Genomic DNA, 16039 nt, shown 5'->3' on the forward strand with positions numbered 1-16039 from the left:
CATGAATACAAAATCCCCTGTAAAAAGACGTTTTAATATATTCCTGTAAAATACAGTATTTTAAACTGTTACTGATAACAGACACTCTTTTTTAAATCAGTCATATATGGTAATTACAACCCACTTCTGGTTTGTAATGCAACAACATGGCGTTGAGCCTACGTTATGGGTCAAAGGTCATGTCCACAACAATCTTTTTAAAAAAAGCTAAATTACAAAAGCCTGTGAGTGACGGGCAGCCGTCCGCATGTGTTGGAGATGTGGATCTGGTCATCATTTGGAAGCTTCAACGCCCTTGGATTCGACAAACTCCACGGCCTTCTCTTTGACCGCCTGGACGCTCTGCGGGGTGCCGTGCTTCTTCTCGTACTCCAGGTAGCGCTTGAAGAAGAATTTGATCTTTTTCACCGAAACACTCAAATGGATCACGCGATCAAAAAGCTCCCTGCAAGATACAAGTGGTCATATTTTAAAATTAGTTTATGATATCCAGTATTGCAGCTATTTACAGAGAGGCAACGTGGGCTCACCTGACATCCTTCTGTGACCCATGTTTAATCATAAGATCAATAAAGACGGACCACAGGTCTGTGCGTTTTGGGTAGCTTGTCAGGACTTTGTCAAACATGGTGCGACCTCGCTCCGCATCGCCGTACCGGAACTCCAGCTGAGCAAACTTTGCGATCACATCTACACCTGAAAATGGGAACGGGACGACACAGGAGGGTTAAAACCTTTGACCAGAAACTGCACATTCAGAATACTGAATAAAGAACAGACAAAATCCCACAACAATAATATTCCCTGCACTGACGTGGAAGAGCCATCTTACTTTCTTTTGAAGGCATGCTCTTTAGCGCCCTCTGCAGGAGAGAGTTGGCAGCGTCACTTTGACCCCGCTGAAGAAGGAACGTGCCGTAACTCAGCCACACGGCCTTATGCTGACGGAAGCGCTTCACCATCGTCTTATACAGGCTCTCTGCCTCCTGCAAGAATGATAATTAAAATAACCAACACATCAGCAGCCATCAGTGGCTGCAGAACCCAATACACCAATCCCAGGAGTGCACACCCAACAACCAGTGACATCAAATTAGCAGGTCGAACCTTCATCTTCTCAGACTTTGTGTAGATGTCGGCCAGCTGCTGGTACACAGGCATGGGCTCGCAGAACTGCAGTGCCCGCTCAAACACCTTCTTTAGGCTCTCCTCGGTGCCATACATGTTCTCCAGGTTCAACAGGGCCACCCACACGTTTAGCTTTTCCTGCTCTTCTCTGGAAGCAACATAAGACAAAAGGATCTTCCATCATCTATGATACTACTGATGAGCTCTTATTCTGAATAAAAAATCCTTTTTAATCGGTAAAAATAACATTTTTAACTGAAATCATGTGGCCCCTATTTATCAATTCAAAGAGATATGCTGTTAGACATGTTTGTTAGGTCGCTCGAATGATTCGACTCACCTGAAGGAGATGGTTTTGAGGGCCCTCTCTGCCACCGCACGGGCCTGCTCAATCTGGGTGGCCTGTAGATGATGGGCCATGTACTGGAGCCACAGCAGGGAGCTGTTGGGGGACGCGAGCAACAAACGCTCAAATGCGGCTGCGTCCTCGGGCTGCAGGCCTGGATCCATCAGCTCGGCCTCCCGCTGCATCAGGGCCTTCTCTGCCGCCTTCTTCTCCTGCTCAAGCTCGTGGCGAGACTTCTTCTGGGCCTGACAGATGGTAGAAACAGAAAAAGTCCAGGTTATCGACCAGTCAGTAAACGCATCAAAGATGATGAAATGTGTCTCAACACAATGGTTCTATCTGCTTCACCTTGTTACTTTTGTCAGGTTCCTCTTCGTCGCTGGACTCGCTCTCCTGCACTGCGGATAGGGGCTTGAGGGAATTCAGTCCCACGTCCCAGGAGAAGCCTGCTGCTACCTGCAGCCTGGACAGCCCCACAGAGCTCTGCGTCTCCTGCTGGGAGAAATGAATTCTATTTTCCAGATTCTGGAGGATGAAATTAGTTCAAGTGGAGGAAAAAACTGACCTTTATGGATCCGGACTGTGTTTTTTTAGCGTCATCCTCATCATCATCATCCTCTCTGAAGTACACCTCTACTCCACTGTCGTTGCCATCCGCCTTTGATTTCTTCTTTTTCTTTTTCTTTGAGACCTGAAAACAATCGAGCAAGACATTTAATCACATTTGGAAATAAAAGAAAATGTCGATGCGTTGACCGTGCTTGAACATAGAACACGAGAGTGAACGTCAAGAAGACTGTGGGTCACCTGTTCACTTTCAGAGAGCTTGCGCTTGTTGTTCCTCTTCTGCACCTCACATTTCGTTTTCTCCTCTTCAAATAGATGGAGGGGCAGACCGAGAGACTCTGGAAGCACATCTGACTTCCCAGTGTCCTTGGGAAGCAGAGAGAGACTCACCAACTCCTCCTCCGTGTCAATACTGAGGACAAAAACAGAGGAGGTGAATACAAAAACTAATGTTAAGACAGAAAATGGATTCAGCAAACAAGTACTGACATGTCTTTAAAATGACAGGTTCTTCCCATGAGTCTAACAATTTCTGGGTTTTCTAATCAGAGGGCTTTTGTACCTGAGGATCTTGGTGGTGATCAGCGTGCTGGGAGGGAGGTGCTCAGAGAGGATCTTGTGGTTGTTGCAGACGTATTTTGTGGAGTGGTGAAGCTCCGTTCTTCCCACGATGCTCCTTGACAGCCTGAAAAATCAAAATAATTGTAAGTTCATATAAACACAAGTAACAAGACATGAATTGAACAGTTCAAAACAAATGTCTGACCTGATGAAGATCCCACACTTTTCTACAGATTTGATGTAGCCTCTGATGATCTGGCCTTCCTTTAATTCATCTACAGACAAAATTTCCGGGTCCTTCACTGTCTTGGCCTCTGCATTCAGCCTAAAAGAGCAACATTTTGGTCAAAACCAGAGACGCGTATCCTGTGACTGTGTTAAGTTATCACACAAGAAGCCGTCTCAAACCTCGATGGACGTAAAGACAACTGCCACTTGCCATTGTTATTCCCAAGAAGGAAAAACCTGAAGCAAAGAAGACACTCTTGAAACATACATCAAGACTGTGTTTAGAAATGTAATTGCTGAACGTATATCGTTTAATTAAAGTTAAAAATACCAACCTGAGTATCTGATTTTTGCTGTATCCACCTAAGGGGTTTGGCCTGTAGGCATCAGCCAGGTCAGTGATAGCAACAGTGCCCATGCCACCGAAGGGAAGTTTGACCAGAAGGCCTTTTTGAGGGTCAATATTTACCACCATTCCAAGAGTAACGGCACCCTTTTCCAGCTTAGTTACACCTAAAACACAAGGAAGGAAAGGGCAACTGTCAACTGAGACAACTTCTTCAGGCTTGACCCACCTCCAGATATGCAGAATGTGTAGCATTGATGGGCTCAGACTTTGAATCCACAGTGAGTGATTGAAGGACAAAGCATTGGAAAGAAAATCAGCAGCAGACATTTCAAAAAAAGCAAACTACAAAGTCTTCTCCCACCTGTGAGCGACAGGATGAAGCGCTGAGGTTTGGTGCTCCTTTCCACCACTTTGGCATATACTGCCTGACCCACCTTAAACACGCTTTCTGGGTGGGTGGCATTCTGGAAATGAGCAGAATTTACACATCACTTTACAATCAGGATGGGCGGATGATTTTTAGTTTTACGAACACGCCGGCACGTCTAAATCATGTTGCTGATTTACAATGACAAAGCAGGAAGACGCCGCCTTGATTGGTCTCTTTTAATGTGTGTCCAAGTGCAGACTCCAATGTACCAGGTTTTAACTACATTAAAAGGCCAAGTAAAAACAGACTTGTAAATAATTTGCCCCATGCTTTTTCCTGAATTGTGTGTTGCAGGAAGAAACAGTAAACGGTCCAATGGCGACATAATAAAGGTTGAAGTTAAAGTAACAAAAGTGCTGTAAATCCACACAAACTGTGGAGCTTTTCTCTGGAAGAAGCTGACGAAGACATTGAATCAAAAATGCACTGCTTAATAGTTGTAACTAGCTTTGTTGTTTGTTACATTTGCACATCACTTTAATGGGATTTCCGGTGTGTTAATACAGTGTGCATGTTCACACAGTTTAATCTTACTCTTGGATTGGTGACCATGGCCAACAGCTCAACCGTCCCAGTAACACCGGGATGAGTGGTGACTTCCAACACCTTCCTGTCAGGGTGAAACTGGCAGAAACACACAAGGAGACACACAATCTGTCAACAGCAGCTTTAAATACTTCCCCCAAGATAGATGAAATTATGAAATAATTATACAGGCTACAACATTCTTGCTTCTTAATCATACCTTTGATACAAAGCATGTGATTTCTTCCCCAACTTTGTAGCTGTTAAGGTGTTCTTTAATCGAAACCGATTTGAGGGCCACACTTTTGTCCAGTTTGCTGCAAATATAAACATTTTAAGTGACAGCAGCTTGCTTTTTCTGATAATATCCACCATATTAAACATCATCACACACTAACCTGGGTATTAGAGTGAGGTCCAAAATAGTGTATTTAAAATTTGGATGAGAGAATGGCAACAATCTGAAACAAAATAATTCCTATTAGCTTTTGAATAAGGAAAATATAATAAATAGTGATTGCGTACATTAGGATAATAATGAAAATAGCAAAATTAGAATGACTATTTAAAAAAAAAAAAAGAGTCACCTGTGACTGGAGGCCTCCCGTCCTCCAATGACCCTCGCGGTTACCGTACTGCCGACTTTAACTGATAATGTGGGGAGGAATCCCTGGCACAAATCTTTGGGATCCATGACCTCAGACACGTGCACAGTGCCAGTGCTTCCGTCCTCTAAGGTGACCTGAATGAGGGTCGGCTTCACTGACTTCACTTTAGCCTGCACGACTTCGCCAAAGCAATAGCCCTTCTGGCTGGCTGAGGGCACGTTCTGGCGCTTTGGAGCGCTGCGCTCCCAGGCCACTAGGGGGAGCCCCTGTGCCTTCTCACAGCTGGCTTCTATGAGCTCCACCGTCAAACTCATCCCCAGCTTCAGCTCCTGGATGTCTGTGTGGTTCAGGTGGCTGCTGGTCTGGATCACAGTCAGATGTGCTGTATTATCCAGGAAGATGACAGCAAAGTCTTGGTTGATGTGCTCCACAGTCGCTGTGTATTTGGATCCTTCATTCAACTGTTTAAAAAAATAAAAGCGCTCAAAGAAGATGCCAATTTATACATCAAAAACAGTAACGGTTGTAAAACTCACGGATCTCTTCTTCCCCAAAAGCCTGGATAGGATGGACACGTGGACACATGTGGACAGAAGGTCAATATGGAGGATGACTGCCGTAACTTTCTGTCCTGGAACCAAATTCATACCTGCAAGACGTGAGATGTTGTGGTGTTTAATTCATAGAATACACAGCGTGCATTTTGACAAGCAGACGCACTGTTTACTTGATCAGTGTTTCATATTATTCTACAGGTGTGTGACTGTGAGGACACGCAACATACCCGTGACGTGGTGCTTAGACGCCTGTATGGTTGCGCCGTGCAGCTCGTCAGACACAAATGTGGCACCGTTGTCTGTTGCTGTGTTTACAGTCAGTTTCAGCCTCTGGCCGACAGACAGTGCAGCCAGCTGCTGGCGAAGCTCGCTGTCATCTGATGGTAAAGACATTAATGGTTAGGTGCCATAAACAGCCTCTAAACGAAGATTTAAATGCCTTGGGTGGGTAGGTAGAATTTTACTGAAACAAGTTATGGTTATTGCACCTCTTGCTAACGACATCTCAGTCATGGCTTTCCTCTCCTGAAGCCCATTAATCAGTCGGGTCAGGACATCCCCCACTGGGGATATGACCTCCGAAATCTTCAGCGTGACCAGGAAACGCCGTTTCTCCTCATCCAGGTTGGTCACCTTGGCAATGACAGTCTGGCCCAGCTGGTAGATAGTTTTGGTGTCGCTGATGAATCTGTCAGCCATGGCCTGTGAAGAGGAGGTTTATCAATGTAAGAGTAGTAGTGGAGATTTACACCTTTTACAAAATCCTTTACTCACAGATTTGGGTGCAAGGCCAACAAGGCCGTATGGGAACTCTACAAAAACACCATAAGGCATTATGTTCTTGATCCAGCCAAACAGCTGTGTTCCAACTTTAATTTCAGAGAAGTCTTTGGCAGCCACTCCTTCTTCCAGCGACCACCTGATGGTTGGTTTTTTGGTCAGTGTCTTTGAAAGAGTAGCAGCTAAGGAAACCGTTGACCTGCTGATAAAACTGGTAAAACATCAAAGGAAGTAAACATTAACATTTGGCCTGTGATCAGCCTGACGCCAAGGATACGATATTCTGGTGACTCCTATTGATGTAGATGAGGTTTGAGATGCTGTCTCCTTCTTGTAAGCATTCCCACAGCAGCGGGCAGTTGGACAAGTGATCAGAAAGATGCATTGTGGGAAGATATGCACGGATTTCTTCAGGGAGAATGGCTACCTCCAGGCCGTTGGGCATCTTTTTCAGGACCTTAGCTTCCAGCTTCTATGTCACACAAACACAGATGCTTAGGTCAAACATTGTAACGGGGCATGAAAGCACGGTGGTCGTCATCTTACCTCCCCCACCTTGCAGTCAAGCTTGGGTGCAGCGGTTTGCTCTGCAGCCCCCTCCATCACCCCTTTAAAAGACAGCAGCAACTTGGCCTTCTCGCGATCACATTGAAGAACTTTAGTCTTCAAAACCTGACAACAGAAACGGTGAACTCAATTTAGATTTTATTTCCAATCTAAACAAAGAACATTGGGCTCAAACCAATCCGGTATCTGTGCCAAATGTAGGCAACTCACCTGCCCTATATAAAAGAAATCCTTGGGCTGGCTGATGGGCTCTGAACTGAGCTCGCTGAGCGGCACCAGACCTTTGACGTCATTGTAGAAACGAACTATGCAGCCAAAGTCTTTGATGCAGACAATATAACCGTGGGATACGCAGCCGGGGCGAGCATCCGAAATGGTGCGGAACAATGGCAAGGAGCTTTCAACCAGGGCCTTCTTCCTGGTCAGGAAGAGCTTCTTATGCTCCGGCTCTACTGACAGCACCTGTAGAAATATATTCACACAACTGGTTAAATGATCCCGTTATCAGTTGAATCATCCGGAAGAGGTCTTGTCTTTTTTGACCCTAAAAGCAGAGAACAGGACTCACGCGACATTTGACCTTCATGCCCTCCATATACTTCTTCTCTGGGTTTTTTAGGAGGATGTCGGAGAGGTGCGTTCGTGGTACCAGGCCCTTGATGTGGTCGGCCAGATGCACCACCATGCCATGAGCCAGCAGGACTGTCACTGTCCCCTGGGACAGCAAGACACATTGTGAGACAGGCCACAAAACCAGGAAGAGACAAGAAAGAGAGAGGAATCAGAGTCAGGTTTGGACTTGTAAACTTAAGGGTTGATGAAGTACAAAAATGTATATCCGTAAATTTGATTTGAATGACTTTGAATTACGGTACCTCTACGACCTGACCAGCCTGAAGATCATGGTATCTAAAGAAAGGCTTGTCAATCACACTCCTGGAAACAAAACAATGCATTGAATTAGGTCAGCGTAGCTTATCTCATAAATAACAAATATAAATGAGATTACATACTTGCGAAGACTAACAAAATAAATGTTGTCCATCAGGCTAAAATCCAGAATCCTGCAGGTGTGTTCAGGCATGGCCAGTAGTCTGTTTTCATTAAGTTGGGCTTTGGGCTCTCTAAGGTGGTTTTTCTATTAACATGGACATGTCATCATAAAAAAGGTGTCACAACATTATTTAAACACATTTGTTCATCTGCTAAACTCACGTGAGCGAAGGCCATGGTTTTGTCTGGCAGTTCCAGCATGGCTCCAGACATGTGGTGAACTGTGGTCATCTTGCAGGACTTCACCACCTCTCCAACGCGGTCATCTCCAGGAGGACACGGGTCAACCCTGATTCCTGGTTGAAGGAGGTAGCTGTGTAGGCTCAGAGCCACCAGACGGGTGGACGGCTCCACGTACAACACGCAGGCACGAACCTGCCAGGAGCAAAACAAAATTTCTTGCTAGTTTCTAATTCAAACCAAGAAAACAAAGTGCTTTTTCAACAATAATAAAAAAAAGAGCTTAACCTCATCCCCCTCTTTGTAGCTTGATGCCTCTTTTGGCTCCATGTGGAGAAAGTCCACCTGGCCAGTGAAGGAGGACAAGAAGGACACACTCAGTCCATGTTTGGTCACCTGCAATATCAAAACATGAGATCAGAGATTGGTCATGCAAACATAAACGACTGTATTAATGAGGAGTGAAGAGCAGTTCTAAAATAAAGATTGTTTTTTTTAACCTTTTTGATTGTAGCGTTAACCAGAAGACCGGGCAGAAGGTTGGTGAGGTTCCATCCCTGAGTTGACCGAATACAGGCCTGACTGCTGTTTAGCTGGCTGACAGAAAGACGGACCACCCGTCCTTCATTTTTTACTGCCTCTACTGTAGATGTCACATACTGACCCACTTTCAGATCTGAACGTAAATAAAAGAATTGTGCTTGAAAAATGAAGCCGGTGCATCCGTTACAACTAGTTTAAAACATTCTCTCTTACCTTCCTGATTGTTAGGTCCCTTTTTCTTAGGCAGGAAGGCGTTAGTTCCTTTGATGCCTATATCTACAATGTAGCCATGGTCCTCCACACTTTCCACGCATCCACTTAAAACCTGAGTTTTCGAAAAGGGAATGAAAAATGTGCCAATCACATCAACCAAAAATGTCATATTTCTCAATGATTCATTACCATGCCAGCATTCAGAGAGCTTGTAGTGAGAGCCTTGTTGACCAGCTTTGGATTGATTGACAGCTGGATGCTAAGGTTACCTCCTTTGGACGTGTCCAATTTGGCAACTGCACACCTCACTATCATCCCGGGACAAAGGAGGTCTGGCAGTGAACAAATGTCCTGCAGGGACATTTGCGAAAATCAGAAAATCACTTTTGAAAGAATGCGTTCAAAACCGAATGCATCAAATAATCTGATGAGAGTGATTGTATTGACTAATAGGCCCACAATCAGCAGCACAGACTCTTCAGACTTACCTCCATATCATCTGAATCCAGCTGCTCACTAAGCATCTTTGTATACGAGTCAGAGATGTTTCTGATGCTGAGGAAGCCTTGCAGGCCACAAGGCAGGCTGACTGTCACCTCGAAGTCTGCTACGTCCTTAACACAACCCAGCAACAGCATACCCTCCCTCACATTCTGCAAAATGAAGTGGGATATGGTAACACAATCGTAACAGCATCATTTTTCTGTGTCCAGCAAGAAATAGTTTAATCTAGTTGCACCGGCTTCCACCTTGCTGTATTTATTTCCTAATAATATATAGGTATTCTTGGCAAATGTATTACCTTGATATGCAAGATTTCCACAGTTTTGGCTGATGCGTTCAGAGTCAGGGTTTCCTCTTTTTCTTTGCCTGTTTTAGGTTTCTTGATCTTCTTTCCATCATCTTTTAAAGTCCCCTTCCTTTTTTTCGTTTCCGACTCTTCATTAGACTGAGAAGACAAACAGGGTCACTTGATAAACATGCGCAAGGGGATGGAAACTGCTCTTCTAAATAAAGACTGTTTGCAGAAACAGCTAAACAAGAAAGTAAATGGACTGTACCTGGAACAAGTTATCCACATCTGTCCGCTGCACCACTATTTTACTCGGGGTGGGTTTCGCTACTGTCCCTCCACGAGGGAAATCCTCTTCCACTGATGCCATGAGATACCCGTTTTAAATATCTCGTAAAACTGTGCTTTAGTATAATTCAAGACGCTCAAAGTACTTTAAATGTGTTGCTTCTCGTTCCCAAAACCCCACATGCTGCTCAGGAACACGCCATGTTTACAACCCGGAAGAAAAGTTCCTGGGGGCGTTTGTATCTCGCCCAATCACAAACAAGGACAAATGATTGACAGTTCCTTCAGCCTGTCAGTGTTTAGTCTTGAAAACTACTTTGAGCGACACCGGCTTAGACAAATAGTGGCCGGATGCTGTTTGCCGAGGGGAGGCGGGACTTCCGCATGAACGGAGCAAATTGCGGCCTCTGCTGAAGGACACCTCTCTTCCACAGTTAGCGGTCGTTTGATTAAGGTAAGAACCACAAAACGTGAGATTCATTATTGTAGTTTTAGAATTACACATTATACAGCCTGCTTTTCAATCACCCGTTTCAATATCTCTGCAATGGTGTGTTATTTGTTCAGGAATTGGTCGGAATGGTAGAATAGCTAAGAGGTTGACGTAGCGAGCTAACGATAAGGTAGTAATAAATGTGCAAGTTCGGCGAGCAGGCGGTGCAAGTATCGTGTCGGCAAGCGTCGGAATACATTTTAGCACTTCAGCACAAAGTTCTTGTGAAGTGATTGTCCCAAAATATGAGACTAATGGCATGTGATGTGGAAGTGTGCTATTGTAGGTTTTGCTTAAAACTTGTTCCTGCAAGCGTGGATCAGGTCGAAATGTAGTTTCCGGCAACAAAACAATTTATAAGACAACATATCGTATAGAATATTTTTTATTTGTAACGGGTTAGCGGTCCTATAACTCAAGGTTACCGTGGTGTACCTGTGCCTTCCTATAGTTGTGGCCATGCAACTCTCTTCCTTCAAATGCCAGGTTTTATTATGATTGAATCAGAGATTTCTGCTACTAATATGAAATTAAATATCTTTGTCCTTGCAGTAGGACCATCAATAATCCACCATGGGAGGACATGATGCTGGAACCCAGCACCAGTTTACTGGGATAGCCAAGTACTTCAATGCATACACAATCACAGGAAGGAGGAATGTGAGTTGATTGTAACCCAACTGAACATAAAATGCTACAATTATTTATGCATAAAATGCTTTTTGAACTGTATGACTCAATCAAGGTTGTGCTTTTCTCCTCAGTGTGTTTTGGCCACATATGCAAGCATACTAGGCGTTGTCCTGTTCTTCAAATTGAAGCCCAAGAAAAAAGCCATCACAGAAAAGTGATCATGTGAGTCGACGTCCTCAATTAAAGTTCTTAAATCCACGTCAAACTTCACTTCATGCCACCCGTGTTGTATCTTTGCAGGTGTCTGTGGATGGAAGCGACTAGATGTGCTTGTTATAAAAGATGACCATTTGTTGTTTGTGTGTCAATAAACACATTTGCCAGAACATTAAAAAAAAACTTGTTTTATTTACAGTGTACAATATTATTAATGACTATGATACAGACATATCAGTCACAAGCTAAACAGATTTTTACTTGTGGTAAAAAAAGGTCCTTATTTAAGAATGGCACTTCTGAGGAAAGGGACCAGGGATGGTGGCTATGAGATTTTAATTAATTTCTCACAGTGTTAAACACAATTTTTTCACTATAACCGTAAATCTTTAGCTGCTTGAGGAGTTTTGTTCAAAAAATATATACTTTTTTTCCATTCTAGAGAGTCACGGGTTGTAGGCACCGGCTGCTAGCAGCAGGTTCCTGCGCGTGAAGTGGAGGTGCACGACGGGCGTAGATTTAGACATGTATGTGCCAAGAATAAGCTCCTGAGAATTGTCTTGTAAATGTATGTGTCCTGTAGCTGCTGTGAAATCATCAGTCTCCAAATCGTCAAATGCTTTCGTAGCATCCCACAGGCGCACCGTGTTGTCCATGGAACCTAAAAGTACATGAGGCGATCCGCACGTTATTGGACACGACTGAGGCAAATGATTTCAAACTGAATTTGACAATGGTCACACACCGGAGGCAAGGATCTCCCCATCTCTACTGAACTTCAGGGTGTAGACGGTATCAGTGTGTCCTTTCAGCTCTCCCACCATGAGTCCGTGACCAATGTCCCACAGGAGCACTCTGCTATCGGTGGCCCCCGAAGCCAAGAACTTCCCACTGGGAGAGAAATCCAGTGCATGAATCGGCCCCTGTGGAAGATGAGATATGACAGTAAACACCTGCTGCCAATCAGGCTGTGAGCAACGTTCTGCTCACATTATTCTCACAAATAGTCCATCTGGACGGACAATAAGTGCATAAAGGAACATCTAAGGCTACTACAACAGAACGGCTATAATAAAACAAATCAATTGTACTGTAACAAGAATTACAGCTCCCTCATCCTGACCTTGTGCCCGGTGAAAATGCGGACACAGTTGCCATTTAGGACATCCCACATCCGGATGGTGCGATCGGATGACCCCGTGGCGATGTAATTGGAGTTGGGGTGGAAGCGGGTGCATGTGACGTCAGCGAGGTGACCCGAAAATATCCGCAGAGGCTGGTAGTGATCTGTTGCCCACAGGCTGGCATAAAAAGCACAGCACGGAATAAAGTCAGCCTTTATTTCGACAGCTACAGCGACCGACCATGCAGACGGGTGCAGTTTCTTACCGGGCCACTCTGTCGTGTCCCCCTGAGACAAAGTAGTATCCGTGTGGGGAAAAACTGACATCCCAGACGGGATAATTGTGGCCTTTGTAACCCACTAGACACGTAAAGGTTTGGAGACTCCACAGCCGAACTGTTCCATCTTCAGAGCTCGACAACAAGTAATTTCTGAAGGGCAAAGGTCAAGCAGAATTACTCCATCTTCATCAACATTCTTACACATATAATGAATAATTCTCATGCAAAGCTGCACATTTTAAGAGACATTTCCTGTCTGGAGTGAAAAAACATTGCAGAAAAATGATTAGAGGAGTTCTACCTGTCTGGACTGAAACTGACACCATACACTGGGCCACTGTGTCCATGGAGAATCTTTGACTCGCTGGATGTCTTCTCATCCATGATCCTCTCCAGCACGTCATCGGACTCCTTGTCAATCAGATTTAAGTCTGCGGGCAGAAGCGAGGGGAACATTTGAATTGTGTTCCAGGAAATCAGACGATCACGGCTGATGTGTTAGAGTCTCTGTTGATGGTCGTACCTGCTGCAGACTTGACCTTGCGGAGCTTTTTCGGGGTGACGCTCCACACCCTGACTGTGGAGTCAGCAAAGCCCCCCGCAATCAAGCTCGAGTCATCCGTCACGTCCACTCCAGTCAGACCCTGCAGCAGCCCAGGAGTGGATTTCTTTCATTTTTTTAAAAATGCTGTTTTTGGGTGTTCTGCAGGCGTGGGAATAATTCAGCGATGCTGCACTGAAAACTGGATACTGGTGGAGGCCACACTAACAGGGGAAACAGGCCTCCTATCTGACATGTGACGGGGTGAATCGTGTGAGGCTTAACACAGCTTTCAATAAGTGTCTCTACTGTACTGGAAAAAGCCTTAAATTAAAGGATGAGAATATGATCTTCATGCCAACGGTTGATTTCAGGTGTAATGAGATAAACATTATCTGGTTTTGTTTGGTTGAGTTATTACCTGGTATGCATTGAGGAATGAATAAAAACAAATGGATGGAAGGGCGTCTGGCCCCAGACGGATCCTCTTGGTAGCCTCCTTCATGTACATGATTTTGTCCAGCTTATCTGAATCCTTTAGTTCCGGTAGAGGTATTCTGGTCATCAAAAAATACTGTTAATGAAGGGAATCTCTTCCAAAGAACGTAAAATGGTGAAATGTGATCCTGTCTTTAAATGGCAGACTATAATTTCTATTTATGCCATTTCCATTGAACTCAGTAAAGTTATTAAAACGGCAACATTTACCTGGTCTGTATTGGTGCATTGGGATCTTGTTTCTTGCTCTTAGAGCCCATGCTGTCCTTCTTGGGTTTCTTCTTCTTGGGTTTACCCTCTTCATTCTCTGCCTCCTCATCCTCATCATCTAGAGGTAGCTCAATTTCTGGCTCCTTCAGCAGCCCATAATAAACCTGGTCAAACGACATAATAAAACTGTCACAAACTCCACAATGCTACTTTTCTCTTTATGCCAAGTGTGTACATGCAGTGGCGTATTTGGCCAACCTTAGCCTTGTTGGCCTCGCGCTTGGCTTCTCCAGCCAGGCTGCCAGACATGGCGTCGATTTGACTCTTGCTCCGTGGCATTCCATCAAAGATGTCGATGTACAGGTGCTCCTGAATGATGTTCCAGATCTGGTTGTTCTGTCGCTCCTGCAGGTGCCTCTTCAGCAGTTGGTAAGAATCTCTGGAAATGCGCAGCACAAACTTGCTGGTACGGAAGTCCAGCAGGGTCTCGTTGCCTCTCATGTGCTCTTTTTTTGTCAGGCTGGACAGAACACGCAGGTCATCTCCATAGTAGCACTCCTGGTCTCCACTGAACCTAGGGAAAGAGAGCAAAGTGTGAGGAGGGAAAGGCAAAGTCCAGTAATCAGAGAAGAACCAAAATTAAATATTGCGCTCACTTTTGAAAGAATGCCTTTGCCTCATTTTCATGATTGTTGTACACCAGCTCAAGATACATGTGTACAAACAGCGGGTAGAAGACCTGGGACAGTTCAGCTCTGTGGCAGTCTAAAACGGATTCTATAAACCTCTTCAGGCCGCTGTAGTACGCTTGATAGAGTGCTGGATCTCCCTGTTGGCTGTAAGCTGACAGCACCACATTGACATCCGGCTGGTCTTCACCTGCAGAATCTGAATGGGGAAAATGTTGAAATATAAAGCATATACCTAATTTCCCCAAAAATACGCCTCTCCGGGGGTTACTTTTAAAGTTATACAGCATCCAAGGAAGTAAATTAACAACTGAGGAAATTTGAAGAGAATTACAGGCATTTTCTTAGTGCAGAGAAGATGATAAATGTGACCAAAAACCAAATATAAAACTACATTAAGCAAAACAACAAATATTATACCATTACCAATTGGAAAATGCGTATTTTTGCCTCACTTTAAAAATCAATAATTTGGATTAAATCAATTGTACTACATTGCTCCTATATTTACATGCATTGAAAGGTTCGTCTGTGTTAATGTAACTGTAGAAATGCTGTAGTTCTGTGGGTAGAAACACGTTCGGAGTTAAAGTTAAAGTACCTTTGACCTGCGGCTGAGCGGCAGCCGATGCCGAGACGGTCACTCGGTTCAGAAGAGTGGCCGCATCCACGGCTTCGAGGTTCGCACTGCCCGCACCCCCTGCGCCTGGATCGCTTCCTTTTATATCGAGGGAATCCTCCGGTAATCCCGCTTCACGCCGCAAAATTTCGACAGAATCGTTCAGTTTGTTCTTTTTGAGGAACTGCAGGACCGCCACCAGCGTCTGCTGGTCCACCGTGGCTGCTGCCGCGGTGTTGTTGTTATTATTGTTCCCAGAAGAAGAGCTGGAGCTGGGGGATGGAGATAGCATCCGATTGTCGTTTCCATTATTGTTGTTATTGCCAATGCCGTCCTCAGATGGTTCAGCTTTTATGTCTTTTTTGTCAACCGTGTCGACAATCCCACCCTGCACGGCCGCCATTTTCGAAATGAACTGCGCATGTGCGGCGTTAGAAACGGAACATCCAACCGGGGAACTACACGTCACCTGATTGGTGCAACCTTTTTAACGTCACGCCGCATCTCACAATAGTTCCGCCTCTTCGCAGGAAAACAGTTTTCAAATTAAATCTTGGTGAATAAAACATTTCATGGACAACTGAGGGACAATTCTAAAGTTTTTTTTTTCTTTTTATAACTATAGCTACTTTTTATATCCGTAGCTGCTGACCATAGCTTCTCTGTGTAATTGTGAACTACCATTTCGACAATATCTTCCATTACACAGCTTTTCATAGTATAACATGTTGAACAAGACCTTTCTAAAATAACTTTTAAAAAAATAACTTTCTGTGGTTATTACAAGCTTAGTTGTACTAATATAGGCAGTACCGGTTCTTACCAGGTGGCGGCGCCTCTTGTCCAGTTTACTCTTCCCAAAGTGATGACGTCTTCTCGCCACATATTGTTGACGTCTCCATATCAATGAAAAATACAGTTTAATGGAAAAACGCACCCCTTTTATTAGGTCTACTGTTTAATTAAGGCAGTTGCCATCATACACATATACATACACATATAAATACACGGTAATGAGTC

At 44.4% G+C, this 16039-nt stretch overlaps 3 protein-coding genes across 5 annotated transcripts; 1 reads left to right on the forward strand and 2 right to left on the reverse strand.

The window, feature by feature from the left end:
- Positions 1 to 13: 13 nt before the first annotated feature.
- Positions 14 to 9946, reverse strand: pdcd11 (programmed cell death 11). Of its 3 annotated transcripts, none has more exons than XM_057034396.1 (35): positions 9697 to 9946; positions 9438 to 9584; positions 9124 to 9288; positions 8825 to 8986; positions 8636 to 8747; positions 8380 to 8555; positions 8168 to 8275; positions 7862 to 8074; positions 7660 to 7784; positions 7522 to 7582; positions 7215 to 7361; positions 6857 to 7108; positions 6635 to 6751; positions 6357 to 6551; positions 6074 to 6244; positions 5788 to 6001; positions 5527 to 5676; positions 5279 to 5391; positions 4722 to 5203; positions 4533 to 4595; positions 4355 to 4451; positions 4144 to 4233; positions 3541 to 3643; positions 3166 to 3343; positions 3011 to 3067; positions 2808 to 2927; positions 2604 to 2726; positions 2282 to 2453; positions 2040 to 2165; positions 1823 to 1969; positions 1469 to 1719; positions 1108 to 1276; positions 833 to 986; positions 531 to 696; positions 14 to 445 (listed from the first exon to the last, which is right to left on the reverse strand). In XM_057034396.1, exons 1-35 carry the CDS (start codon positions 9796 to 9798, stop codon positions 274 to 276), a joined length of 5400 nt encoding a protein of 1799 aa, XP_056890376.1. In that variant the 5' UTR covers positions 9799 to 9946; the 3' UTR covers positions 14 to 273. The 3 variants fall into 3 exon arrangements, with proteins under 3 accessions (XP_056890376.1, XP_056890375.1, XP_056890374.1); XM_057034395.1 differs by having other exon boundaries at positions 1823 to 1966; positions 6626 to 6751; XM_057034394.1 differs by having other exon boundaries at positions 6626 to 6751.
- Positions 9947 to 10036: 90 nt separating this feature from the next.
- On the forward strand, positions 10037 to 11241 carry atp5md (ATP synthase membrane subunit k). The gene is made up of 4 exons (XM_057034410.1): positions 10037 to 10170; positions 10762 to 10869; positions 10974 to 11064; positions 11143 to 11241. Exons 2-3 carry the CDS (start codon positions 10783 to 10785, stop codon positions 11058 to 11060), a joined length of 174 nt encoding a protein of 57 aa, XP_056890390.1. The 5' UTR covers positions 10037 to 10170; positions 10762 to 10782; the 3' UTR covers positions 11061 to 11064; positions 11143 to 11241.
- Positions 11231 to 15453, reverse strand: taf5 (TAF5 RNA polymerase II, TATA box binding protein (TBP)-associated factor). The gene is made up of 11 exons (XM_057034399.1): positions 15002 to 15453; positions 14368 to 14599; positions 13970 to 14285; positions 13712 to 13875; positions 13425 to 13560; positions 12986 to 13106; positions 12764 to 12893; positions 12448 to 12612; positions 12182 to 12359; positions 11804 to 11981; positions 11231 to 11719 (listed from the first exon to the last, which is right to left on the reverse strand). The coding sequence occupies exons 1-11, from the start codon at positions 15420 to 15422 to the stop codon at positions 11505 to 11507; spliced, it is 2256 nt and encodes a 751-aa protein (XP_056890379.1). The 5' UTR covers positions 15423 to 15453; the 3' UTR covers positions 11231 to 11504.
- Positions 15454 to 16039: the final 586 nt, after the last annotated feature.

This window comes from Takifugu flavidus, chromosome 6 (genome assembly GCF_003711565.1).
Source record: "Takifugu flavidus isolate HTHZ2018 chromosome 6, ASM371156v2, whole genome shotgun sequence".
NCBI lineage: Eukaryota > Metazoa > Chordata > Actinopteri > Tetraodontiformes > Tetraodontidae > Takifugu > Takifugu flavidus.

Bases quoted from the DNA above. Each gene is read 5' to 3' on its own strand.
- atp5md (XM_057034410.1), top strand. From the start codon at position 10,783: ATGGGAGGACATGATGCTGGAACCCAGCACCAGTTTACTGGGATAGCC. The intron at 10,870-10,973 runs GTGAGTTGATTG...TTTTCTCCTCAG, and splicing joins CAATCACAGGAAGGAGGAAT to TGTGTTTTGGCCACATATGC.
- taf5 (XM_057034399.1), bottom strand. From the start codon at position 15,422: ATGGCGGCCGTGCAGGGTGGGATTGTCGACACGGTTGACAAAAAAGAC. The intron at 14,286-14,367 runs GTGAGCGCAATA...CTCTTTCCCTAG, and splicing joins GCAAAGGCATTCTTTCAAAA to GTTCAGTGGAGACCAGGAGT. The intron at 12,894-12,985 runs GTACGACCATCA...TTCTGCCCGCAG, and splicing joins CAAGGTCAAGTCTGCAGCAG to ACTTAAATCTGATTGACAAG.
- pdcd11 (XM_057034394.1), bottom strand. From the start codon at position 9,798: ATGGCATCAGTGGAAGAGGATTTCCCTCGTGGAGGGACAGTAGCGAAA. The intron at 9,585-9,696 runs GTACAGTCCATT...TTGTCTTCTCAG, and splicing joins ATGTGGATAACTTGTTCCAG to TCTAATGAAGAGTCGGAAAC. The intron at 7,362-7,521 runs GTACCGTAATTC...TTGCTGTCCCAG, and splicing joins AGGCTGGTCAGGTCGTAGAG to GGGACAGTGACAGTCCTGCT.